The sequence below is a fragment of the Meriones unguiculatus genome, chromosome 8 (genome assembly GCF_030254825.1).
Source record: "Meriones unguiculatus strain TT.TT164.6M chromosome 8, Bangor_MerUng_6.1, whole genome shotgun sequence".
In the NCBI taxonomy this organism is placed as follows: Eukaryota; Metazoa; Chordata; class Mammalia; order Rodentia; family Muridae; genus Meriones; species Meriones unguiculatus.
Genome location: NC_083356.1, coordinates 51,948,167 through 51,975,624, shown reverse-complemented (window position 1 = coordinate 51,975,624; position 27,458 = coordinate 51,948,167). Strand labels below are relative to the sequence as shown.

At 37.1% G+C, this 27,458-nt stretch overlaps 1 protein-coding gene across 1 annotated transcript in view; it reads right to left on the bottom strand.

Moving 5' to 3' along the window:
- The window catches only part of Csmd3 (CUB and Sushi multiple domains 3), a 1,323,831-nt gene that overhangs the window by 1,170,797 nt on the left and 125,576 nt on the right, over positions 1-27,458 (bottom strand). The window contains exon 2 of the mRNA XM_060389430.1: positions 5,132-5,354. Coding sequence (XP_060245413.1) covers positions 5,132-5,354 — 223 coding nt within the window. The remainder of the gene's footprint in view (positions 1-5,131; positions 5,355-27,458) is intronic.

Below are 27,458 nucleotides of genomic sequence, written 5' to 3'. Positions count from 1 at the left end.
TAGATAATCAGAACACAAGGACAAGTTCCAGCTTGGAAGCTAGGAATCTGTGAGCCAGCAAATTATATTGAGTTATATCACTCTCAATCTAACCTTTATGACAGCTTAGAGACAGGAACATGGAAAGAAATGTCATCAAGCAGAGTTAAATCGCCAAAGTGTGTGGTCATAAAATACCTTACGGACATTTGTTTCTATCATCTAATAAGTCGTTCAGATATTTCCTAATACTGTTCATTGGGAAGGTGTTCTCAACCTCATTTTACCTACAGGAAAGGAGAGGTGATTCTTTAAAATTGAAAAGAATAGAAAGTAAAACGTTGGAAGATTTTTATCATGATAAAAGGTTTCTGGGGAGAATTCAAGGAGCAAAAAAGAGAAGAAAGCTGATGAGATAAATCACCTAAGAGAACTACAGAGCAGCTCAGGGACATTCACAGAGCACTGCTACAATTTTCTGAAGGACAGGGGTGGGTTGTCTGTCAGTTATGAAAGTGTGAATCTAAGCTCAAAAGTTTCTTATTCTTCTTTACTATACTCTTATTTTTGGTCCTTACACTCAAGGATTTGGATTTGTCAAGAAGCCAGCACATTAATATGACAGATAATAAACTCTGACAGAATACATTGAGCTGTTTTATAAGTTTTAAATTTGCATTATTAATATTTTTAATTGAAAATAGATTCTTCTCTCATACAAAATAGATTCTGCTTTCATCCTGAGCACTGTTTCTCCTCCCACCACTCTTCCTAGCTCTGCCTACCCATCCCTTCTCCCCAAGACCTATTCCTCTCTTTCCTCTTAAAAAAAGGGCAGGCTCCAAGAGATCACAGCCAAACAGGACAAAACAAGATTCAGTAAGACAAAGCAAAAGCCCTTATATCAAGGCTGAATGAGGCAAGTCAATAGGAGGAAAAGAGTCCCCAAAACAGGCAAAAAAGTTAGAGACACACCTGGCCCCACTCTTAGGAGTTCCACAAATGCAACAAGCTGACAACCATAACATAAACACAGAGGAACTTCTGTGTATGTATGTGTATCTGTGCATATATGAACATGAGGGCAGGTGCCAGTAAAAGTCAGCCAAGAGCCCTGGATCCCCAAGACTGAGAGCTACAGGTAGTTCTGTGTCCCACAGACATTAGCATTGAGTACTAAACTTGAGTGCTTTGCATCTATTCCTAAACTTAGAAAAAAAAATTGGGGACAAATATTTGCTATCAGTAAAGAAGTTATCTACAATATATTGCATCACTATGATAAACAATTTATATATTGACTGTGAACCATCATAAAGAAAATAACTGTGGAGGAGAGAAATAGTGAAAAAGAAATACAGTTTTCTGTAGAGAAAGAGTTCTTCAAAGAGTCATTCTGTTAAATGTACTTTCAGCTTAATTGGGACTGCCCAGAAGCACCCATCTGGGAGACATAATGTCCTGAGTTGTAATTTTTGATTTCTAAAAGTGTATGTCATAATAAGTCTTTATTTTATTAAACAAATGGAACAAAATGAGCATAAATGTCTTTACTGACAAATTATGGCTCTAATTATAAACTCTAATATTCTAAACTTTAAACAAAAATAAAATATGAATATTTTCCAACATAAATACTCAAATATTTATGTAGCACCACAGTAATTACTCACAGAATAAATCCAAACTAATCTATTTATGACAATTCAAAATATTTCTCATTGAAGAGTAGTATCAGGAAGCTAGTCATAAACTCTAGGAAATAATTACATCACATACTTTTGCCAAACACATATCATGGAGATTTTCTCCATTTGTATCTCAACAATATCAAGATCATAAATATAATTTAAAAAGGGAAAATATTTTATTCAAAAGTCAGAATATTTATTGAATAAATTGCCTAGTTACATCTACATAAAGACAGACACAGGGAGTTGTACTGGAGCCCAGACATAAATTCATATACGTATGGACATCTGATTTTTACAAGGAAGCCAGAAATACACATTTTCAAAACAAAACAAAACATCTTCAACAAGTGCTGCTGGTTAAACTGGACCTCATCAGGAAATCAGATAACGTCAACCTGATAGAAGACAGAGTGAGAAATAGCCTTCAGCACATTGGTACAGGAGACAACTCTCTGAACAAAACAATAGTGAAGGCACTAAAATCAAGAGTCGATAAATGGAAGCTCATCAAACAGAAAGTCTTCTATAAGGTAAAGTATACCACCAATACGGCAAAGCAACGTCCTACAGAATGGAAAAAGATTTTTACCAAATCTGCATCCAAGAGGACTAATATACAAAATATATAAAGAATTCAAAAAACTAGCTATCAAAAAAATACAGTTAAAAATGGGAACCAGTAAGAATGCTATTATGAAACTTGAACTAATGGATAATTTTTGTTTTCCTGAGACACACAACGATGTTCACTCATAATAGCCAGAAACTTTTATTTTTTTCAATGCAGTTTATTCCGGAACCTTGAACAATCATCTGACCCTGGGGAAAGCCAGCCCACAGCTTAAATAGCCTCTGGATAGCCAACCCCAGCCTGCTACGTGGGCAATGCAGATAGGTCCACATACACGGAAGCAAGCCAGATCCTCAGCCTTAGCCAAATATGGAGTTGTTTGTGACAGAGAGCACTCACCATCGGGAAGGTGGAAGGCAGAAATCAGCTCCATCTTTAAGGCACGGCATTAAGCAGCTCTCTACAGTTTCCCCTTTTTGTTTTAGACGCATCAGGCAAGAGTAGAGGTCTGATCTCTGATATTAGAAATAAATTGGGACTTTGTACCGATGTTCATTTAGGTGTCATCCACCCAAAGAGCATCAGACCCCTCTGATACCTTTTTCTCAGAGAGGGGACCTGGGACATCAACACACATGCAATCAGACATGCTTTTTTCTGGGTCGAAAGCGGCTGACCCTGAGTGCAGTGCTTAGCCTCGCATCCTGAGCGTAACATTTTAGCTCCCATGCTTGGGGAGACTATCCTGTTTCAATGGCTTTAGATCCTGAATGGTCATAATAGCCAGAAACTTTAAAGAATCTGGATGTTCCTCAACAGAAAAAAAAAAAAGATAAAGAAAATGTTACATTTACATAATAGATTATTACTCAGCTATTAAAAAATGACATTAGAAATTTGCAGGCAAATGTATGGGATTAAATAAAAGCATCCTGAATATGGTAACCCAGACCCAGAAAGATAAATATAGTGTGCGTTCACTTATAAAAGGGATATTAGCCATTAATTCAATGATAACCAAGCTACAATCTGAAGAGTAAGAGAGGTTAGGCATAGAAGAAGGGTCTAGGGCGATGCAAGGACCTCCCTGGGAGGAGAATATAAAACAGATTTTATGGAGACTAGCTACATGAGTGGGGAAATCAAGTCAGGAAAGGAGATGGTGTGGAGAGAGAAATTGTTGGTAAAGGTGGCTGGAACTGGTTGGGGGCATTTTGGGGTGACATGAAAACGAGAGCAGTGAAAACTTCCTGGAAACTATGAAGGTGATCTTAATGACAACTCCTAGTAGCAGGGGATATGCAATCTCAACTGGCAGGTGAGGCTTCCAGTGGCAGGAGCAGGTTACATTCAATTAAATTGTTGGCCAAGGGGATCCCAGAGAAATCCCCAAATGACCCAGCCTGTTGTTAAGACAATGGTTGACGTTTGCAAACTGATTTTGGTGCTCCATTGCTCAGGACAACACCCACACAACTCAATAAATTGAGCTGGTGCCAATATGGAGACCTCATTCTACATTTTAGTCTCTTTGGTGTAAGAAGGTTCATTGCAGCATACTGAAAGAGAAACATGAATAACCACCCAGCCACAAAACATTTCATCTACAATCTAACATGCCTGCAAAATATGTTAGGGTAGTGATGGCACAGAACTTGTGGAAGTAGCCAACATATGTCTGATTTGACCTAAGGCCCATTCCATGAGAAGGGACCCATAACTGATAATGATTTCAGAGACCTAGGGTAAAACCAAACAGCAGTGCTCAAAAAAATATATGAATATATACTATTTGTTACTTTATATAACATTATTATATATGTATAATTGTATATTATACAATATATGTAGTGAATGTATTTTCACACATTGTTTTTTTTCAAGTTATAACTCTTTTTTAATTTATTATTTATTACAGTTTGAGTTTTTCTAAAAAAGGTCTACTTTAAATAAAACATCTATTTTAAAGAACATTCAAAACAAAATTTCATGTTTAATTGACTCACTTCAGAAATATAAAATTTCAAGATGGAAAAGATGGTTCAGTTGTTAAGACTACTGGTTAGTCTTGCAGAGGACCTGGCTCCAATTGCTAGCACCCTTATCTTGACTCTAGCTGAAGGGTATGTGACACCATTCTCTGGCCTCTGCACAAGATAGGCATGCAAATAGTATGTAGACATGTATACAGGTAAAATGTCCACACTTAAAAAATACAAAAATAAAAATAAAATTATATATACATTATATATAATATATATAATTATGTATTACATTACATATTATATGTTATTAATATATTAATATATTGTTATTAATATATTAATATTATATAATTATGATGTAATATAAAATTATATTATATGTATTATATATATGCAGATATATATAATTCTTTTTCTAGAATCAGAAATGTAAGATTTAACTTTGTGGGAAAAAAGGGTTTTTTTAAGTGATTTAAACACTTTCTCTGAAATCAATATATTTCTCCATTATATAAATAATGAGTTTAATTTTTTTTTATACATCACTGTATACTGAATTGGACACATACTTCTGAGAGACACTTTTTATAGTAAAATTTTACTTTGTCCCAAGTCATGATCAGAATAAACAAAGCCTTAAGATAATTAATTTAAAACCACAGACACCATAAGTGTTTTAAAGGGTCACATTCACAGTGTATCTACCTGTAGAGAAGTCATGATTACGATTATTAGGAAGTTGACTCATGGAGAAAACTTGATTAAAATTATGCGTTTTCACATGACTAATGCTTACTTGTTCGGTTTAAATTCAGTAAAACAAATTAAATGAAAAGCATTTAAACACATAGGTCTTCCCATGTCACAGTCAACCTCTGTTGTACCACTGAAAGTACACTAACCTTGTCCTAAAGTTCGTGGGGTGAGGATGTCCATCGTATAAAGATAAGTAGTCATATTCCTCTTCTAGTGCAAAAGACTGAAAAACAATTTGTATTCTGTTTCGTTCTTCTGCTATTATTACCCATGTACAGTTGGCACCATTTGGGTATCCGTACGGAAATCCGGGGCTTTCTATGGTGCCATTAAGTCCTTTTAAGGTTCCACCACATGTATAAATAAATCCTGCAACAAAAGACAAATAGACATTGTTATAGAAAGCCAGTAGCTATTTTTTTTATTTTTTTGGTTTTCATGAAGACCAGTAATGATAACAAGTTTTAAATTATATTTAAAGAACTAGGTAAATTTCATGAATATATGTAACATATAGGTAATATATGATAAGTAATATCAATAGCAATAGAATTGCAATTTATTTGATTAAATTTAATAACTATAAAATATTTGATAACATCATCTACTATATTTGATTTATTACCTGTTGCGATCTAACAAATAAAATTGCAAACATGTTAATTTCTTCAAATGCTTTTCAATCTAATTCTGGGAAGAAATAAACAGTGTTGAAAATTAAATACACAATTCACTATGGGTCTGAAAAGCTTAAATCCATCTTTTCTTGGCATAACATGCTTTGAAACATACTCAGAAAAACCTATATCATGTTTAAGAATATATTCTCATTTTATTAAAACGGTTTGTGAAATAAAGTTTATGTAATTGTTTTAATTTTCATAAGTTATTGGTTTATTTTAGCATAATCCTAAATTAACTAAATAAGAGAAGCTTAAATTTGTGAAAACATATACACATATATTTTTATATATTATATATCATATTTTACATATGCTAAACCTGGGCATTTGGTATCAATGATGTTAACTTTTGTATAACTTCTGTGGGAGGCATATCTCTTAGAGGGCATGCCCCTCAGAGATAACTTGACAGCTTGCTATCATTTTGTTTGAATATACTGATAGAGATGAAGAGCTATGTACAGACATTAAGGAGGCACAATTGGAGACTGGGGTGCACAGAGGCTACATTCTGATGTTAACATCCCATTCTGCACCTCAAATCACAGTAGTAGCTCTCATTTGCTTACTTAATCAGTTCACCACACAACAGCCATTTGCTTTATATTAGCTGACTGTAATGGTCATGCTCCTAAGAACGTGTCTCATGGTTGGATGGATATATACAAAACTTTTCTTGATGTTTAACTTGGAAGTCTACCTATACAAGGTCTGTACATGGCCAAGTGATATTCCTGGTAAATGGATGGAATTCTTGTTACATTTTTGCCTTTTTAAAAGCTGGCCAATAATTCAGATCAGGTAGAAGCTTAAAAAGTCAATGCTTGCCTACATTCATATATTTTTTGCTAATTTGTCAAAAGTCAAATAGGGCATTTTATGATTTTCAAAAGTATATAAATAAATAAATATTAAAATGGCCCTTTCAAATTGCTTCCTGCAGAGCAATTACTTTGAAGCCTTAGGTTAATTAGCTATCACCCATTTCTATTAGTTTTCTGCCTGAACAGCTTCCAATTTGAACTTCATAACAAAATGCAAGCATGAATCCCTTTAGCTACAATCTAATCTATGGAAGGTTTTACATGTTCTCAAGCCACATAATTCTTCGTGATTTTAGACAAAGGGCATATGCCTGAAAAATAATACGCTCATTTTTTTTTTTTTTTGTCTGCTCATTTGTGAAGGGGTTGCTGATTCTTTAGGCAAATGGGAAATTGCACCTATGTCTAATGCCCTCTTTTTCCTAAACTCTTCATTTCTTATTTTGTTTTTAAGTTAGATTAATCATGATATTATACATAAGAATAAAGTATTTCAGTGACCGTGGAATTGACCCTGTTGCTAAATGTTTTCTTTTCTAGATACATTTTTATAGACAGTAAACACCTTTGAATTTTTATGCATTTGATATATTTTACAAGAAATATTTTAAAACTAATTATCTATTTCATGTTACTTAATTCATGTTTTTTTTTCCTTAAGGGTTTTTTTCTTGATAAGCTCATGTATATATTGTGTCTTATCTTACATTTGATTGCATAAGTCTCTTCTATTCAATATAGCAAATGACAGCATTTGACATTCAAGTTCTTTGGTGTTTGGCTTATAAAATTAACTTCCAATAATAACAAGAAATATGGGGGAAAAGAAGATCATTAGTCACTCACAACAGTGAAAATATTACATTATACTGAAACATTTTTGTCTAAAATATAATCCTCACCTGTTTAATTTTGAAATATTCCCCTAATCAAATGGAGTTTCCTAACAGAATTAGTCAGAACCCCAAATCTGTATCTTAGTCTCAAATGATTAGAAAATGGAATAGGGAACACCATATAAGGAGTTTGTCCATCAGAAGTAGAAACACAAGAAATAAACGATACACATGGAAAACTATAGTGGCATATTTCTTATTTGCATAAGTACTTCATATCATAAAGGCAAAGAATGTATACTTAGTTGTTTGATATCTATAACCAATTTAGAAAAATGAATAAAAATGGTAAGAGTAGGAAAGATTACTTTTGCCTTTTTTTTTTTAATTTTATTTTTCTTATTAGTTACATTTTGTTAACTCTGTGTCCCAGCTGTGTCCCGATTTGACCCTGTTTTATCAGGTATCTTCAGGGCTGGCTGCAAATGGCTGGCTGCAAATCCTCTGTGGCCTAACAGGACTTCTCCTCCCCTGGGGGGGGGGGTGTCAAAGAGCCAGTCATTGAGTTCCTGTTAGAAATAGTCCTTGTTCCCCTTACTTTGGAAAACTACTTAGTTACTGAGCTACCACGGGCCACATCCGAGCAGAAGTTCTAGGTTATATCAATAAATAGTCCTTGGTTGAGTGTCAGTCTCAGAAAAGACCCTGTGCCCAGATATATTTGGTCCTTGTAGAGCTCCTATCCTTTCCATATCACACTAACTCCCCTTCTTTCATATGATTCCCTGCACTCTGCCGAGGGTTTGGTTATGAGTCTTAGTGTCTGCTTTGAAACACTGCTAGGTAGAGTCTTTCAGATGCCTTTTGCCGTAGACTCCTGTCATATATTCAATGCACATCCCATTTGTCTTTCTAAATGAGGATTGATCATCTTACCCCGTGTTTGCTTTCTTGATTATCTTCTTTAGGTGTGTAGATTTCATTATGTTTATCATATCTTGTAGGTCTATATAAGCGAGTATATACCATGTTTGTCTTTCTCCTTCTGGGATACTTCACTCAGAATGATCTTTTCTAGATCCCATCATTTGCCTGCAAATTTCATGATTTCCTCCTTTTTGATTGCTGAGTAGTATTCCATTGTGTAAAAATACCACAATTTCTGTATCCATTCCTCCGTTGATGGACATCTGGGTTGTTTCTAGGTTTTGCCTTTCTAAATCACTGCTGTTTGCTTTCTCAATCGGTGTAATAGAATTAATCACATTAATTTTTACACTTTAGCTTTTGTCAATAAATGTATAAATATTCTTCTTTGAAACATTAATTTAGATATGTTTGTAAAGTGTCACTGACATAACCCATTTTTTTGACTTATATATCCTTCTTTTTAAAGGGAGTAGCAACCTTACTATGCCACAGATAAGGATATTGCAGCCAGTCCTGAAGATACCTGATAAGCTAGGGTCAAATGGAAAGAGAGGAGGACCTCCCCTATCAGTGGACTCGGAAGCGGGCAGGGAGGAAATGAGGAAGGGAGGGGAGGATTGGGAAGGAAAGAGGGTGAAGGCTATGGCTGGGATATAAGTGAATGACCTATGATTAAAATAAGAAAGACAGAAAAGAAAGAAAGAAAGAAAGAAAGAAAGAAAGAAAGAAAGAAAGAAAGAAAGAAAGAAAGAAAGAAAGAGAATATTGGTTTATTCTTTTCCATATTATGTTGAACCAATGAGGTATTACCGGAATTACATTTTAGTTAATATTATTTCTATATATTTTTCTTGTTACCTGCACTGTAATAAATCACCCAGAAACAAAGTTTCTTCTATATCAAGATTATTGACTTTCTCCAAATTTTAAACCACAAATAACATGGAAAACTTCCACAAAAAAAAAAAATCACCTTTTTTTTTACCATTATTCCAGGTAATCTGATATTATTTCATATTCACAAAGTATTCACACAGTGTTAATATATATATATATATATATATATATATATATATATATATATATAATTACCCTGCACATTTCTGTTCATGAATTTCTTCTGGTTTTAATTTCAGGCCCTTATCCTTAGAGAAAATAAGCTTGAAGAGTTCAGGTAGTTCATTTTGCCAGGTTTACAGGACATTTCAAATTTATAAACATAACATTTCAAGCCTTTTACCTTCAAACCTTTTACCTTTAAACCTTGAATCAGTTTACCTTAATCTAGTTCAGAAAAATAAACTAAGTGTAACTCATTAAAATATGCCATTAGTCATAAACACGCAAATAAATCTTAAAGATAAAATCATTTACTAGGGAAATATTTAATTGTTAGAGCTTTAAAAAGAATGAAATGTATTGTATCTGTTAAAGTCCCTATCGGCTGCACGGCATGGCTGCCATACCCTGCCCTCTGCCTAGGGACAGGGGCTTCTTTCCCAGAGGCCCTTCACTATATAACTAGACATCCTAGTTCCAAAGCCCTCTTTCTGCCCTTTCTCCCCTTCCCCATTTCCCTACCCTCTTTCTTTCTTCTTCCTACCATGCCATCCCCTCTCCCCTCCACCTACCCTCTCTGCTTCCAATAAAGCTGTATTTATATAATATAGCTTCATCTCCTATTAGTTCATCCTGATTTATTTAATTAATCATCTGGTAACTAATGGAAAGGACTGTTAGAATTGCTGGGCCCAGCACCCGAAGACTTATGCTATGATGCCGCCCTAGGACTTGTGCAAATAAGAGCCACTGACAGGGGCCTAATGGATAAGCTTCTGTCATTGGCCACTTGGATTATGTTTCCTTCAGTGGTTTATCCTTGTCAGCTCTTTGATAGGTCTGAGGATCAGTTTAACAGCAGAAACCAAGGCTTCACTTGCCATCTCAAAAATGTACAGTTTATGTAACGTCTTAGCTTCTGATGAAGTGTATGAGTGTCTGAGAAGGTGTTTTAAGGTTGGCGATAAGAAAGTAATTTCAGGTATATAAAAACTCTTCCCCTACTATGCTATTCTTTTTGTATTAAGACTGTTCAGAGCTTTAACATTAATCAGGTTTTAAATTGTCTCCCAAGGCAATTTGTCTCTTTGCAAACTTAAAAAGACTGTTAGAAGTTTCAGGAGATCCACTGCAATCCACAGGTCAGGCTCCAAACAATCAACAGCCTGTTTCCCAGCCTACCTATCCGTGAGTGTGGAATTCCTCCCTGGTTTTGGGACTCCCATTCCCCAACTACCAAGACCATGGGACTAAAAGTTAAACTCCTTAATGTCACCCTGTTTCCTCAAGGGTTGCATCCAGAACTCCGGTGCTTCAGCCTAAACCTCACAGAGTTCATCAGCTGGACCTGCAGTTTCCTAGCCTTAGATGGTCTCACAGATCCTGAACAACAAACAGAACAGTCTGCTCTTGGGACTTGGCCAACATTCCAGTTATAACTCACTCCCTGAAATCAATGTTCCCAATGTCAGGTGAAAGCAGCCAGAGAATATTTTTTGCCCATGATCTATTTATTATCAACAAAAGGCTGGTAATGTTAAAGTCCCTATCTGCTGCAGGGCATGAATGCCATATCCTGCCCTCTACCTAGGGGTGGTGCTTCTCTAGAAGAGGTCCTTCACTATATAACCAGACATCTTGGTTCCATCACCCCCTTTCTACCCTATCTCCTCATTTCCTCCCTTCCTGACCTCTCTCTCTCCCCCCACCCCAGTGTGTGCTCCCTTTCCCCCTCTCTCACTGCACCCAATAAATCTGCATTTATGTAATATAGCCTACCCAACAGTGTATAAAAGCAGATGCAGAGACTCATAACCAAACGTTGGGCAGAGTGAAAGGAATCTTATGAAAGAAAGGGAAAATATTAAGACTTTGAATGGACAGGAGCTCCACAAGGAGAGCAACAGAACGAAAATATCTGGGCACAGGGGTCTTTTCTGAGACTGGTACTCCAACCAAGGACTGTTCATGGATATAACCTAGAACCTTTGCTCAGATGTAGCCCATGGCAGCTCAGTCTCCAAGTGGGTTCCCTAGTAAGGGGAACAGGGACTGTCTCTGATATGAATTCAGGGGCTGTCTCTTCGACCACTCCCCCTGCCCAAGGGCAGAACAGCCTTACCAGGACACAGAGGAAGACAATGCAGCCAGCCCTGATGTGACACTGATAAGCTAGTCAGATGGATGGAGAGGAGGACCTCCCCTATCCGTGGATTTAGAGAGAGGCATGGGAGAAGATGAGGGAGGGGGGTGGGATTGGGAGAGAATGAGGGAGAGGGCTACAGCTGGAATGCAAAGCGAATAAACCTTTTTATTTAATCAATCAATATCAAGTGTAATTATAAATCTCCAAATATAATAAATTTCCCATAGCTCCAAAAGGTTATGTAAAATGTTAACATATATTAATTTATAAAACACAAGATTAGGGGTTAGAGACCTAGGTCAGTGTATAAGGGCACTTGGGATCAATTCTAATGGCATGAGTTTGATTCGACAGTGAACATGGTGGAAAGAAATAATCTCTCCTGCAAACCTATTCTCTAACCCTAACACTTCAAACGTTTTCAGACTCATTTGTGCTCTGGAGCAAGTGTCTACATTCAGATATACATACACAAAATAAATAATAAATTATATAATAATTAATTAAATAATTTAAATTTACAATTTTTAAAAGTATAATTATCTAAATAAAACATTTTTCTAAGCTCATTTAAATATTATTATTACTTAGAATTTATTCACTTTGTATCCCAGTTGTAGCCCCCTTCCTCATTTCCTCATATCTATGACACATACATGTTTACACATATACACAACCTATGAAAATGATGAGTAATACTAAAAAAAAAACCACAACTCTTCAAACTAACAACAAAGCAAGTGGCATTGCAACTCAAGCTACTATAGAATCTCGTGGCCGCAAGAATGCTAAGTTTGAAAGTCAAGTACAAATTCCATTATAATATGGGGTATGAAGTCTCCCTCCTATCTAAACAGCTTTTGGCAATTTATAGTTAATTGAGAGATGAAACTCAGTTTTCCGCCATCCAAGAATACAATCTATACTTTTAGGGACACAAAATTCAGTAGGTTCACAAGGTGAGGTGGGTCTGGGAGGAGTGGAAAGAGGTTAATGAACATGATGAAAATGCAATCATTGAAATTATTTAAAAGTTTATAAAAGTGACTGAATTGTCATACTCTGTGGCCTGGCAAGGCTACACCTCCCATAGGTGATCAGAGAGCCTGCCACTGAGTTCATGTCAATTACAGCCCCTGTTCCCTTTACGGGACCCAATTGGAGACTGAGTCCATGGGCTACACCTGCGGCTGGATTTTAAGTCCTTTATGTGCATGCATGTAGATCATGTTCTTAGTTGGGGTATCAGTCTCTATAAGGTGCCAGTCCTGATGAAACCTGATAGGCTAGGGTAAGATAGAAGGGAAGGAGGTCTGCCTATTAGTAGGCTCTGGGAGGGACATAAGGGGAGAAGAGGGAGGGAGGATAGAATTAGGAGGAAATGAGGGAGGGGACCACAGTCGGGATACACAGTGAATAAATTTTAATGAATAATAATAAAAAAGTTAATAAAAATGAACAAAAATAATGATTTTAATGTCTTCATGGTATGCACCTACAGTCCCATCAGTAGGGAGGCTGTTCTCCATTGCAGTATGTTCAGTCTTTGGAAAGTGATTTCATGCAACATACTCTTCAGCTAACCTCATTTTAATGTTTAATGCATCTTTTCTTTGGTTCCCCTTCTTACTTACCTTCTTTGGGTGTGTGAATTGTAGTATCATTATCCTATATTGTATGGCTAAAATCCACTTAAAACTGAGTATATACCATGTGTGTTTTTCTAGTCTTGGTTACCTCACTCAGGATGATCTTTTCTAGTTCCATCCATTTGCCTGCAAATTTCTTGATTTCCTTGTTTTTAATTGCTCAGTAGTATTCCATTGTGTAAATGTACCACTATTTCTGTATCCAGTCTTTGCTTGAGGGACATCTAGGTTGTTTCTAGATTCTCACTATTCCAAATAAAGCTATGAACATAGTTGAGCAAGTGTCCTTGTTATACTGTAGAGCATCTTTCGCCCAGTAGCAGTATAGCCAGGTCTTGAGGTAGAGATATTTCCAGTTGATTGATTTCCAAAGTGGTTGTACAGTTTGCACTCTTACCAGCAATGGAGGAGTATTCCTTCTCCACATCCTCGCCAGCATGAGCTATCACTTGAATTTTTTATTTTAGCCATTCTGATGGGTGTTAGATGGAATCTCAGGGTCGTTTTGATTTTCATTTCCCTGATGACTAAGGACATTGAGAATTTCTGTGTTTCTCAACAAGATTCCTTTGTTCCTTTGTTGCGAATTCTCTGTTTAGCTCTATACCCCATTTTTAATTGTATTATTTTGTTTGTTGGTTTTTAATTTCTTGAGTTTTATATATATATAAAGAAACTCAAGAAATATATATATATTACATTATCCATTTGTAGATGTAGGGATGGTGAAGATCTTTCCCAATCTGTACACTGTTGTTTTGTTCTATGGAACGTGTCTTTTGCCTTACAGAATATTTTTAGTTTCAAGAGGTTCCATTTATTAATTGTTGATCTTGGAGCCTGAGCAGCTGATAATCTGCTCAGTAAGTTTTCTCCTGTGCCAACGAGGTCAAGGCTCTTCCCCACTTTCTCTTCTAATAGATTTTATGTCTCTGGTTTTATGTTGAGTTCTTTGATCCACTGGACTTGAATTTTGTGCACGGTGATAAGCATGTATCTATTTTCATTTTTCCACATATAAACATTAAGCCAGCATTTATCAGTGGGTTTCATGTATCCTAGGCATGCTTTGAACTCACTTTGTAGCCAAGGGTAACAAACTCTTTTTTTTTTTTTTTTGGAAAAATACATGGTTTATTTTAATCAACTGAATCATGGCAATACAACATAATCAGAGGTCTTGATCTGATAGATTGTGAGAATAATTCATGCCATAAGACAAAAATTAAAGATCATTTCATGTGCTTGCTATAAGCTTAGAGTTTCACTACATGCCAAAGAAGATATGGAATTGATAACCAACTCGATTCTCCTTCCTCTTCCTTTTTCCACATCCTCATGATAACTAAAGTTTGAAACTTAATTTTATCCATTAAAATTAAAACTTAGGTAGTAATATACAAAAACAAATACTATGCTAACATATGATAAGATATAATTATCTTTAGAGACAATATAATTACTCCTGAGGAAATAAGACATTATTAAATTTTGAGCTGTTTTCTCAAAAAAGTTAAACTGAAAGCATATTTTCTTTTACTGTGACTTTTTTGTGTCAATAAACATTCTTTATATTTAAAGTAACTGACAGTATTGTTCAAGTGGCAATCTCTCCTGTTCCACATGAATTATTTTTAGGAGCCTATTAGAATATTCTAAATTATTCTTGATTCCCCATACTAATTCTTCACACCACTTTATGTGTCTCAAATAGCCATTTCTTTGCTTCCTAGTGGGATAAAATACACACCACTTGTCTGAGTTCACTGGCTCTTTATATTTAACATCTGTGTGTAGATTTGGCTATTTAGACTGGGGTTACCAAGGATATTCACTGTGTTCCATAATAAGAAAAACAAGACTGTTGAAAATCCAAATCATTTCCAGTGGTATTTCAAAGATCTTTACAAAAGCTGCCAGTCAGAAATAAGCAATGGTAAAAGGTTTTTTTTCTCTCTCTCTCTCTCTCTTTTCTTTTTTGTTCATGTGTGAAGCTGTTTGCTCATTTCAACCAAGCTCTAGACTCCATTGGGAAAAATATTACCAGATCCAGTAGACATTGCACTGTAATACCTAATGGTAAGAACTACATAGAATAAAGTTGTAATAAAAAAACACCTGTCACATTGCTCTGATTAATTAAAAACACCGAAAGAAACCATAGTTTATTTAGTTTTGATGTTCTATATGCAATTAAGATATTACATTTCAAAACTGTGTCAGAATTGGAGTTTTTCTTTATTATTATAATGATGATGATGATTTGCGATTTATTTGCTTTGTGTGCCAGTTGTAGGCCCCTTCCTCATCTCCTTCTTGTCGCACCCTCCCTCCCGCTTCCTCCCCTATCCCTCTTCCATGGTCCAATGATAGGGGATGTCTAACTTCCCTCCCGTAGCGTATCGGGTCCCATCAGGACTGCCTGGATCCTCTTCCTCTATGGGCTGGCTAGGTCAACCCACCAGAGAACAGTGATCAAGGAGGAGGCAAACGAGTTCATGTCAGAGGCTGCCTCTTTCCCCCTTACTAGAGGACCAACATGGAGACTGAGCTGTATATGAGGTACATCTGAGCAGGGGGTCTAGGTCATCTGTAAGCAAGATATTTGATTGGTGCATCAGTCTCTGCAGTACCCCCTGGGACCTGCTATGTTTTGGCTTTGCTGGTCTCCTTGTGTGGCTCCTGTACCACCCTGTATCACCCTTATTCCGTAAGAATCCCTGTGCTCTGTCCAGTATTTGGCTGTGAGTCTCAGCATCTGCTTCAATACCTTGCTGGATGGAGTCTTTCGGAGGACATCTGTGATAGGCTCCAGTCTTGCTTCCTACTTTCTACCGCTTCCTGGGTCTATCCTGTTTTCCCTTCTGAATGAGAATTAAGCATGATCCCTAGGGTCCTCCTTGTTTAGATTCCTTAGGTCTGTAGATGTTCATACGTTTATCCTATTTTATATGGTCAATATCTACTTTTTAGTGAGAATATACCATGCATGTCTTTCTGCTTTTCGGTTACTTCACTTGGGATGATCTTTTCTAGTTCCATCCATTTTCCTGCTAATTTTATGATTTCCTTTTTTTTTTTAATTTTGTTGTGCAAATGTACCACAATTTCTGTATCCATTCTTCAGTTGAGGGACATCTAGGTTGTTTCCAGATTCTGGCTATTATGAATAAAGCTACTTTGAACATAGTTGACCAAATGACCTTGTTCTATGGGTGAGCAACTTTCAGATATGTGCCAGAGAGTGGTATAGCTCAATCATTTAGGGGAAAGTGCCAGATTGATTTAAAGTGATTGTACAAGTTTACCTTCCCACCAGCAACAGAGGAATATTTCCCTTTGTCCATATTCTCTCAAGCATGTGTTTTCACATGTGTTTTTGATCTTAGCCATTCTGATGTCTGTGAGATAAAATTGAAGTTTTAAATTTTGAGAAACTATGTATTTCCTGAAACATGACCAGAGAGTGCTCACTTTATCACTCATATGTGTGTACTGTGCAGGTTGAAAAAGAAATTTTTTGAATAATAAATCAATACAATGCTTTTTGTTATACTTTTCCATCATGAATACCTTAATCTCTTGAATTTTACACACTAAAACGAAGCAAATTACAATTAGTTATGCCCATTAAACATTCTATTTATAATATCAAAAATAAAAATAAAATTAAAATTGTCTCATAGCCTGATGAATAGTCGTTTAAAAACTACTTTTCTCCTTAAATGAAACGTTTGCTCCTATGTGCCTTCTCACCTTTAGTGTCATAATTTAAGCTTTGAGTATGTATAAAGCTGGATGTGAGTACCTACCAGCTAGTGAGTCCTATGAAATAGTCAGCCTTTCTGAGCCATCCAGAATGACTATATTTAAAGACTTTGGTAGCCTTTGTGTATACTATCAATGACTCCTGCAAAGCTCACAGAACACTAGCAAATTTATCTGTGTTAATCTTCTAAAATTTTAACAGTTTTGAGTGTCTCGCTTCTTCTATATTTTCACATATTTCAGCTATAGAATATTTACACTATGTATAAAAATATCAATTCATTTTCTAAATAATATTGGTCATTTCTATAAGCACAAAGTATAAGAGTTTATGCTGACAAACTACATTTCCATATAACGGTCACATTGCCTGAATGATTAAACAAATCTAAAATGCTACACCATTCTAAGTTGAGAAATATCTCTATGGTACGTATTGGTTTTCCAGCCTAAATATTTCTACCTCTTTTTGCCTGTTTCCTGCTGTTTTGAGATGATGGGCCATGAAGATATCTTTCAGGTACGGCTTTATGGTATCTCTAAGCCTTCATGCAAGACAGGTAAATGAAAGATAGAACCTGAATTTTAAATAAAAGGAGAGAAAGAAATGAAATAGAGGAAAGAGAGATCATTGTTCTTACATATGACATTGAGTACTACTCCTTATGTTTGATGTGTAAATTTACTGTAGAATTCTGGTGCGTGGAATCCCTGAGATTGCTAGGCCTCGTAAAAAAGACATGCTGAGTGTTGCACCGAATTTCAACCACCTACATCTCTGCACACATTGATTAGTCAAGGAAAATGTGTTATTTCACGTTTAATTTATTTGTCCTTAATTTTAGAAGACAAAGGTCTCGCTTTGAGATTTGGTTCTGTTCATTCAAGCATTTACAAATAATGATTCATTTAATCTTCTCAATATCCCTGTGAGGTACATCCTACAATCTCAAATTGCAGTTGATGCAACGTACACAGAAAGACTAATTAGAAGTAATGGAATATAATACATTTGTACCAACTGACAGAGAAGGACTTGAACAGATATATGCACTCTTGCCTTAATTTCACATTCACCTACTAAGGTCTACCTCTAACAGTCTTTCATTGTTGTTTAAGTGTTCTTCCCTCCTTTTTTCCTCAACTGTAGAATATGATAAATAGCTTTGAAAAAAATTTTACAGATGCAGTTCAAAAGTTAGGTAAAAAATTGGTATATCAGCTGTGAACAGTGTTCCATGCCTGTAGTCCCAGATTTGGGAGGCAATATCTCCGAGATTTTTTAGGCCAGTCTGGTCAACAAAATGAGCCCAAGACAGCCAAGTCTACACACAAAAATCCTGTCTCAAAAACATCAAGAGAAAGAAAGAAAGAAAGAAAGAAAGAAAGAAAGAAAGAAAGAAAGAAAGAACAACCAAAAAATGGTGTGCCACCAAAGTCCTTTGAAACTTACATCATATTTCAAACAAAGATTTTCTCTTATTGTGACATAAATTGCTAATAATTTTCAAAATAATAGTTTTTTTAAAATGACTATTCTGTACCATGTTTCAACCCACTCATGATAGGATAATATTTTACTTTATTCAGTGTCTTCTATATTTTTACTTTGCCTGCTGTAAAAAGTTTAGCTGACTTCATTCAACCTCAAAATTTCTCAATGTCTTGTGTTTGGGTGTGTGTATGTGTGTATGTCTCTGCCTTTTTATATAGATGAGAGTTCAGCCTCTGCTGTCTTCCTCAACCACCCTCTAATAATCACTTTCCAGCTAGGTTTTGAGACAGTGTCTCACTAAACCAATATCTTCTAGATTGAGCAAATCTGAGTGACCAGTAGAATTCATGGATTCTTCAGCTTCTACCTCCCCAGACTGGGAATGCATATGTGCACAGCGGCTTAGCCTTTATTTGGGGGTGGTTGACTGGATTTTCATCCTCTTGCTTATGTAGTAAGAATTTTACTGACTGAGGATTTCCCCCAGCTTTTCAATGTTCCACTTTTATTCAAATATTAAAGGATTTTAAACATCTATGAGCAGTATATTAAAAAATCACTACAATATGTCAAACTATAAAATAATTTTTTTAATAATAGGGAAATACATATTATTGTTCTATTAAATTTCTGGTTTTGGTGAATATAAATTAAGTGTCCAACTCCTTGCCCCTTACAGGCAACTTTCAACTGTGGGATACGTGTGTGTGTGTGTGTGTGTGTGTGTGTGTGTGTGTGTATATATATATATATATATATATATATATATATACCGAGATTTTGTGGTTTCTGACACTTAACTTGCTTTACTTCATTTATAAATGTCCAAATACACTTTGGGTAATGGGCTTCATCTCAATTGCTATACTCGATGGTCTTTTGAATTTAATGACCTTTTTTCCTGACTCTTTCAAAAACCTGAAGTAGGAGGTAAGCTGTCTGTCATGTTTTATTTGAAAACTTCTATACAAAATTAAATAAATAAAACTTTGAAAGGAACCACTGGTCTGGAAAAGGCAACAGAAAATATTTTTATACCAAAAAAGAAGTTAAACGCCTTTCATGGCTGGATTCCAACTTATCTTCCTTTGACACTTATTTTCCTTAGTACAGCAGCAATAATGTGATTTTTCCCTTTGTATTGTTGCTCTGTACATCTTAACCTAGTGCTAATAATAACTGTTGCGGTTATTATCTCCTTCCACACCTCTGTGGCTTTTGCCTTGGGCCCTGAGTTACTGTTTACTTGAGAAGAAACAGTATAGTGAAAGACTTGTGAGGTGAAAATATCAAAGTTTTTGTTGTTATGGAAGGTGGAGGTTAGAATCCTTGGGCACATCAGAAAACAAATCACAGAGTCTTCTAAATTCCCTCCAAGGCTTTCTTTCTTGTTGGATTTGGGAAAAAGAGTATGAGTGACAGGTACGATGACATTATCATTTGGGGGACACAATTCTTTAGGTGGTGTTATGCAAGGAAATAGAGGAGGTAGAAGATAAATTGTCATTGAGTGGGTTTTCAGTTTAATAGTGGTGACTCCAGCTTGAACCTGCTGACAGGTGGCTGCTAGCAAAAAGATATGGTTGAGAGTTACTGTCAAGATACAAGCTTTCCTGTTAACTGAACAACGCTTTCTTTTTTTTTTATAGCATTTCAAAGGATGATGAAAATAAAGAGAAATTATATTTAACAGTCATATTGTATGAAGCATGTCTAAGTGCTCCTAGTAGGCTAGTCACAGGCAGAGGGAGATAGCACAATGTCCTCAGGATGATTGCCTCCAAGAGAGAAGGGCTATTTACTAGGGAACCCATTGGAGACTGAGCTTTCTATAGGCTACATCTCAGCAGGGAATCTATGTCCTCTCTATGCATTGTCCATCCCACAGAGGAAGAGGGTCCAGGCAGTCCTGATGGGAACTGATGGGCCAAGGTCAGACAGTAGGGGAGGAGGACTTTCCCTATCAATGAGCTACAGAAGAGAGATAGAGAAGGAAGAGGGAGGGAGGAGGGACCAGGAGGAGATTAAGGAGGGGGCTACAACTGGGATACAAAGCAAATAAATGATAAATAATAATAATAATAATAATAAATGAATAAAAAGAATGAGTTTCAATTACTGTCTTGATGGGATTTTGTATGTATTAGCATAGAGAGAAAAGAACAAATGTTTCCAGATAAGTGGAATTGAGAAACACAGTCACCTTTGGCTCTTAAACAAACAGTAGAATAAATTGGTAGTTTTCATAGAGCATGACCCTTTGCACTTTGCACTCTATGGATAACTCCATTGGGATCTTGACTTACCTCCATGAATGTGAAGGCGATTATTAAAAAATATCCATGAGAATTGTTTTTTACTATTTTAAATACATTCTAGAGTGTTTAAGTACCTACAAGAATGCAATGTTTGTAAATAGAGATATGTCTTATACAATGGGATTTGTATTATATAAAAACTATATCTCTAAATTAGGAAGAGTTCTGTGAAGGCAGCAAATAATTACTGCTTAAACATATTCAGTTATCTTAAATTGATGAAAAATAAAATCTCATCAGAAATAAAATATTAAATCAAGTTATTTAAAGCTTTCCACTTCTTTAAAACCTTACTAGAAAGGTAGAAATTATTTGGAATCTTCTAATTTCTCCTAATGACACTTACTGAGTGTGTATTTTCTTTAAAAAACAATTTAGACAAGATTTATTTTAGTTCAATAGCTCATATGTTATATGATTTGAATGTTAAATATCCCTCACAGATTATGTCTTTGATCACTTGGTCCCCAGATGGTGGCGCTGCTCTGAGAAATAGTAAAAATTCTGGCAGGTTGGACCTGGCTGGAGGAAGTGGATTACTGAAAGTAAGGCTTGAAGGTTATAACCAAGTACTATTTCTGTCCTTCTATCTGTTTTCTGATATAACAAGATGTGAGGAAGCAGCTACCGCCCTTCCATTACCTCAGAGTTGTGTGCAGCCATGGCTTTCCACCTTGATAATGTATTCCCTACAAACTTGAGTCCTTCCTCCCTTAAATTGCTTTTCATTAAATATTTGCTCACGGGGGGGGGGGGGGTAGCCAAGATGGCGGCGCCGGGAGAGCAACGCGTTTGAGAAGCACTCGCCATGCAGAGACCAGGAGACTGAACTCTGGGCCCTGAAACTACATCAATTGTGTTTCCCAGGTGAGGGGAGGCACCCACGGTGTGGGAATCGGTCGGGTCCACTCACGGCTACCCAGCCAGAACCCGGAAGAAATCCCGGGTAACGCGGGCTTTGTGTTTCCGGGCTGGAGCCGCAAGCGTCCGTGTCCCAATCACTTTCCCAGGCTGATCCGTGAGCACAAGGGTGCCTGAGGCTGGGAGTCCCAACCTCGGGGGGACCCCACTGGGAAGCAAATTTGCCAGACTGATCACCCAGTCTATCCCCGGAAGGTCGATAGGAAGGCAGGTACCGCCAACGCAAATGAGCTCCTGCCACGCAGAGATCTGCATGCTCAGCTCAGCGGTAAAGACAAGCTGTGCGCCCCAGTACAACAGGGACTGGGAACCCCTGTCCAGAGAGGACCCCACAGGGAAGGAAGAAACCGTGCTGCTGGGGTCACCTAGGGAAAGTCTAGCAGCCTGCAGATCGCAGACAGGTGAGTACGCCCAGCCATCACAGATCTGGGCCCAAACAGGGAGCACAGAGTGATCAGAAACTCAGCTTCCACAGACTAGCAGGCGGGCGCACACTCCACCAGCCCAGAGGCCTGCATTGTACCAAATACACCTTACAGGCAGAACTGTGCGCCCCAAGACACCAGAGCAGTACTCACCCGCCACAAATTACCTCTTGGGTTCTGGGGCACAGAGCCCCAACCTCAGACCTACAAAAGACCAGGAACCCTGAGATCAACCCCCCCAGATACTGCTCCAAGGGGCAACCAGTTATCCCTAACAAAACCGACCAAACCACGGGACACACAGGTTACAGCAGTTGATCACTAAATTTACAGCAAGAAACCCAGAAGGAGGGCAACTGTCTCCAGGACTTCTCCCAGTGAGAGGAGAGCCCTCTCAACTAATCAGGACCACAGTTACTACCCAAGTCTCTAGGCCTGAGGTGAGCTGTAGCAACTCCTGAAAAACACCGGACATCCAGTGACTATACCCAAAAAGCTGGAAAGGCTTCCTTCAGGAAAAACCATCTTCCTGCCAAAAGGATTCTCTCCACTACAAGAGTCCAGGAACAACCAGAAACTAAATTCAAACAACAACTAAGATAGCCCAATGGGTAGAGGACAGCATAAAGTCCAGCCAACAAAAGCCAGAGCAAAATGGCATCTCCAGAACCCAGGGAAAAATAGCCCTAGACACCCCAGCATAAATGAAATTCAAGGAGATGACCTAACATCTATGCTCATTAAGAAGATAACAGAGGAAACAAATAAAATACGAAAAGAATTAGAGGAAGATAAAAACAAACAGATCATGGCTATTCGTAAAGAAATGGAGGAAATTAAAGACAAGGAGATCATGGCCATCCATGAAGAAATACGAGAAGCTGCAGCCAAACAGTCTGTGGCCTTTAGAGAGGAAATGCTTAAATCACTGAATGAAATAAAAGAAACAGTGGATTGTTCAAACAAACAGCTGAAGGAATTGATGGAAAAACATGAAAATACAGTCAGACAGGGGAAGGAAACCAACAAAATAGCTCAAGACCTGAAGATAGAATTGGAAAAATTAAAAAAAAAAAAAAAACACAAATGGAAGAAATTGTGGAGAGAAAGAACTTAGGGAAGAAAGCAGGAACTACAGAGGTTAGCATAACCAATAGGCTAAAAGAAATGGAAGAAAGAATCTCAGGTGTGGAAGATACAATGGAAGAAATAGATGTATCTGTCAAAGAAAATGTTAAATCTAAAAAATTCCTGAAACAGACCGTCCAAGAAATTCAAGACAACATAAAAAGACAAAACCTAAGAATAATAGGAATAGAGGAAAAAGAAGATTCCCTGCACCAAGGCCCAGAAAATATTTTCAACAAAATCATTGAAGAAAATTTCCCCAACTTAAAGGAGAGACCAATAAGAATACAAGAGGCCAATAAATTAGACCAGAAAAGAAAATCCTCCCGCCACATAATAATCAAAACCGTAAGTATACAGAACAAAGAAAAAATACTAAAAGCTGCAAGAGAAAAAGGCCAAGTAACATATAATGGCAAACCCATTAGAATCACACCTGACTTTTCACCAGAGACTATGAAAGCCAGAAGGGCCTGGACTGATATCATGCAGACCCTAAGAGAACACAGATGTCAGCCCAGGCTACTATACCCTGCAAAACTCTCAGTCCTCATAGACGGAGAAAACAAGATATTCAATGACAAAAACAAATTTCAACAATACCTACAAACAAATCCAGCATTACAGAAGACACTGGAAGGGAAAATACAACCCAAGAAAGCTAGCTACATTCAAGAAAACAGAAAATAAATAACCCCACTACAGTAAAACAAAAAGCAACCAGGCACACAACCGTATGACCACAGCCAACATCAAATTCAAAGGATCTAACAGCCACTGGTCATTACTCTCTCTCAATATCAATGGACTTAATTCTCCAATAAAAAGACACAGACTAACAGAATGGATGCGTAAACAAACCCAGCAATCTGTTGTATACAAGAAACACACCTAAGTCACAAAGATAGACATTACCTGAGGGTAAAGGGATGGAAGACGGCTTTTCAAGCAAATGGACACAAGAAGCAAGCAGGAGTAGCCATTCTAATATCTGATAAAATAGTCTTTCAACCAAAATTAATCAAAAGAGATGGGGAAGGACACTTCATACTCATCAAGGGAAAATTCCACCAAAAAGACATCACAATCCTGAACATCTATGCCCCAAATACAAGGGCACCCACATTTGTGAAAGAAACATTGATAAAACTTAAACCACACATAGATCCCCACACACTAATAGTGGGAGACTTCAACACCCCACTCTCAACAAAGGACAGGTCAACAAAACAGAAATTAAACAAAGAAACAATATCTCTAACAGAGGTCATGAATCAAATGGACCTAACAGATATTTACAGAACCTTACACCCAAACACAAAATAATTTACCTTCTTCTCAGCACCTCATGGAACCTTCTCCAAAATAGACCACATAGTTGGTCATAAAGCAAGCCTCAACAGATACAAGAAGATTGAAATAATCCCTTGTATCCTGTCGGATCACCATGGAATAAAGCTGGACCTCAGTAACAACAAAAATAGCAAAAAGCCTACACATACATGGAAACTGAACAACTTGCTACTAAAAGACAGCTGGGTCAGGGAAGAAATAAAGAAAGAAATTAAAGTCTTTCTAGAACTCAATGAAAATGAAGACACAACATACCCAAACTTGTGGGACACAATGAAAGCAGTGCTAAGAGGAAAGTTCATAGCACTAAGTGCCTTCAAGAAGAAATTTGAGACAGCGCATTCAAGCAACTTAATGGCTCACTTAAAAACCCTAGAAAAAGAAGAATCAGACACACCAAGAAGGAGCAGACAGCTGGAAATAATCAAACTCAGGGCTGAAATCAATCAATTAGAAACAAATAAAACAATTCAAAGAATCAATGAAACCAAGAGCTGGTTCTTTGAGAAAATCAACAAGATAGACAAACCCTTAGCCAAGCTAACTAAAAGGCAGCGAGACACCATCCAAATCAACAAAATCAGAAATGAAAAGGGGGACATAACTACAGACACTGAGGAAATCCAAGCAATCATTAGGACTTACTTCAAAAGTCTATATGCAACAAAATTTGAAAATTTAAATGAAATGGACAATTTTCTTGATTGATTCCACTTACCAAAGCTAAATCAGGACCAGGTAAATCAATTAAATAGTCCTATATCTCCCAAGGAAATAGAAGCAGTCATCGAAAGTCTCCCATCCAAAAAAAGCCCAGGACCTGATGGTTTCAGCGCAGAATTCTACCAAACATTCAAAAAAAGAGCTAACTCCAGTTCTCTTCAAACTATTCCACAAAATCGAAACAGAAGCAACATTACCAAACTCATTCTATGAAGCCACAGTCACCTTGGTACCTAAAGCTCACAAAGACCCAACAAAAAAAGAGAACTTCAGGCCAATCTCCCTTATGAACATTGATGCAAAAATACTCAACAAAATACTCGCAAACCGAATACAAGAACACATCAAAGATATCATCTACCATGACCAAGTAGGCTTCATCCCAGGTATGCAGGGGTGGTTCAATATACGGAAATCCATCAATGTGATCCACCATATTAACAAACTGAAAGAAAAAAACCACATGATAATCTCCCTAGATGCTGAAAAAGCCTTTGACAAAATCCAACATCCATTCATGTTTAAAGTATTGGAGAGATCAGGGATACAAGGCACATATCTAAACATAGTAAAGGCGATATACAGCAAACCTATAGCCAACATCAAACTGAATGGAGAGAAACTTAAAGCAATCCCACTGAAATCAGGGACAAGACAAGGCTGCCCACTCTCTCCATATCTCTTCAACATAGTGCTGGAAGTCCTTGCTAGAGCAATAAGACAGTTGAAGGAGATCAAGGGGATACAAATTGGAAAGGAAGAAGTCAAATTATCACTATTTGCAGATGATATGATAGTATACGTGAGTGACCCCAAAAACTCTACCAGGGAACTCCTACAGCTGATAAACACCTTCAGCAAAGTGGCGGGATACAAAATTAACTCAAAAAAATCAGTAGCCTTCCTGTATACAAAAGACAAAAGGGCTGAGAAAGAAATTAGGGAAAAAACACCCTTCACAATAGCCACAAATGACATAAGGTACCTCGGAGTAACCCTAACCAAGGAAGTCAAAGACTTGTATGAAAAAAATTTCAAGTCTCTGAAGAAAGAATTAGAAGATATGAAAAGATGAAAAGATCTCCCATGTTCATGGCTTGGCAGGATTAACATAGTAAAAATGGCCATTTTACCAAAAGCAATCTACAGATTCAATGCAATGCCCATCAAATTACCAACACAATTCTTTACAGACCTGGAAAGAAAAATTTTCAACTTCATATGGAATAACAAGAAACCCAGAATTGCTAAAACAATCCTCTACAATAAAAGATCTTCTGGAGGTATCTCCATCCCTGATCTTACGTTGTACTATAGAGCAACAGTTTTAAAAACTGCATGGTACTGGAATAATAACAGAATAGTGGATCAATGGAACCAAACAGAGGAGCCAGAAATAAACCCACACACTTATGGACACCTGATCTTTGACAAAGGCGCCAAAACCATACAATGGAAAAAAAAGATAGCATCTTCAACAAATGGTGCTGGTCCAACTGGATGTCTATATGTAGAAAAATGAAAATAGATCCAGACTTATCACCCTGCACAAAACTGAAGATCAGAAAGGAGAGGAGAACCTCACCTATTAGTGGACTTGGGGAGTGGCATGCAAGCAGAGGGAGAAGGGAGGGTGGGATTGGGAGGGGAGGAGGGAGCGGCTTATAGGGGGATGCAGAATGAATAAAGTGTAATTGAGGAAAAATTAAAAAAAAAGGGGGAAAATAATTTAAGAACCTTAAATGACTTTCAAAAGTGGAGCAAAACATGGAGTTAGTCAATTTACATGGAGCATGTCTCACCCCTGGGAGCAATGGTCTCCTGAACCTACTCAGACCTCGGATACCACCACTGCTAGTTCTAGAACTGATGCAAGATGTTTCAACAAGGGGGTTAAGGCTTCTCATAATATTTCCTATAAGCCCACACCTGTTTGTTTATATCCCCCATTTTTATTCATTATTCACCAGATAGAGCCAAGTAATTGTGGTGATGATACTTGCTTTTTTGCCCAATGCTGGAATGCTAGTGAATTTAGGTATGCCCTGCTTACTCGCATGCCTCGCTGGGGGCCTGTGCCCGTTGATGCCCCTCACGCTATGACTCTCTTCAGACAGAAAAGGGATCTTGGAACTACAGCCGCCACTGTGACTGCCATCTCATTGGCGGCTGTTGGAGCTACCACCGTGGCATTAGCCATGAGTCATACTGTGCA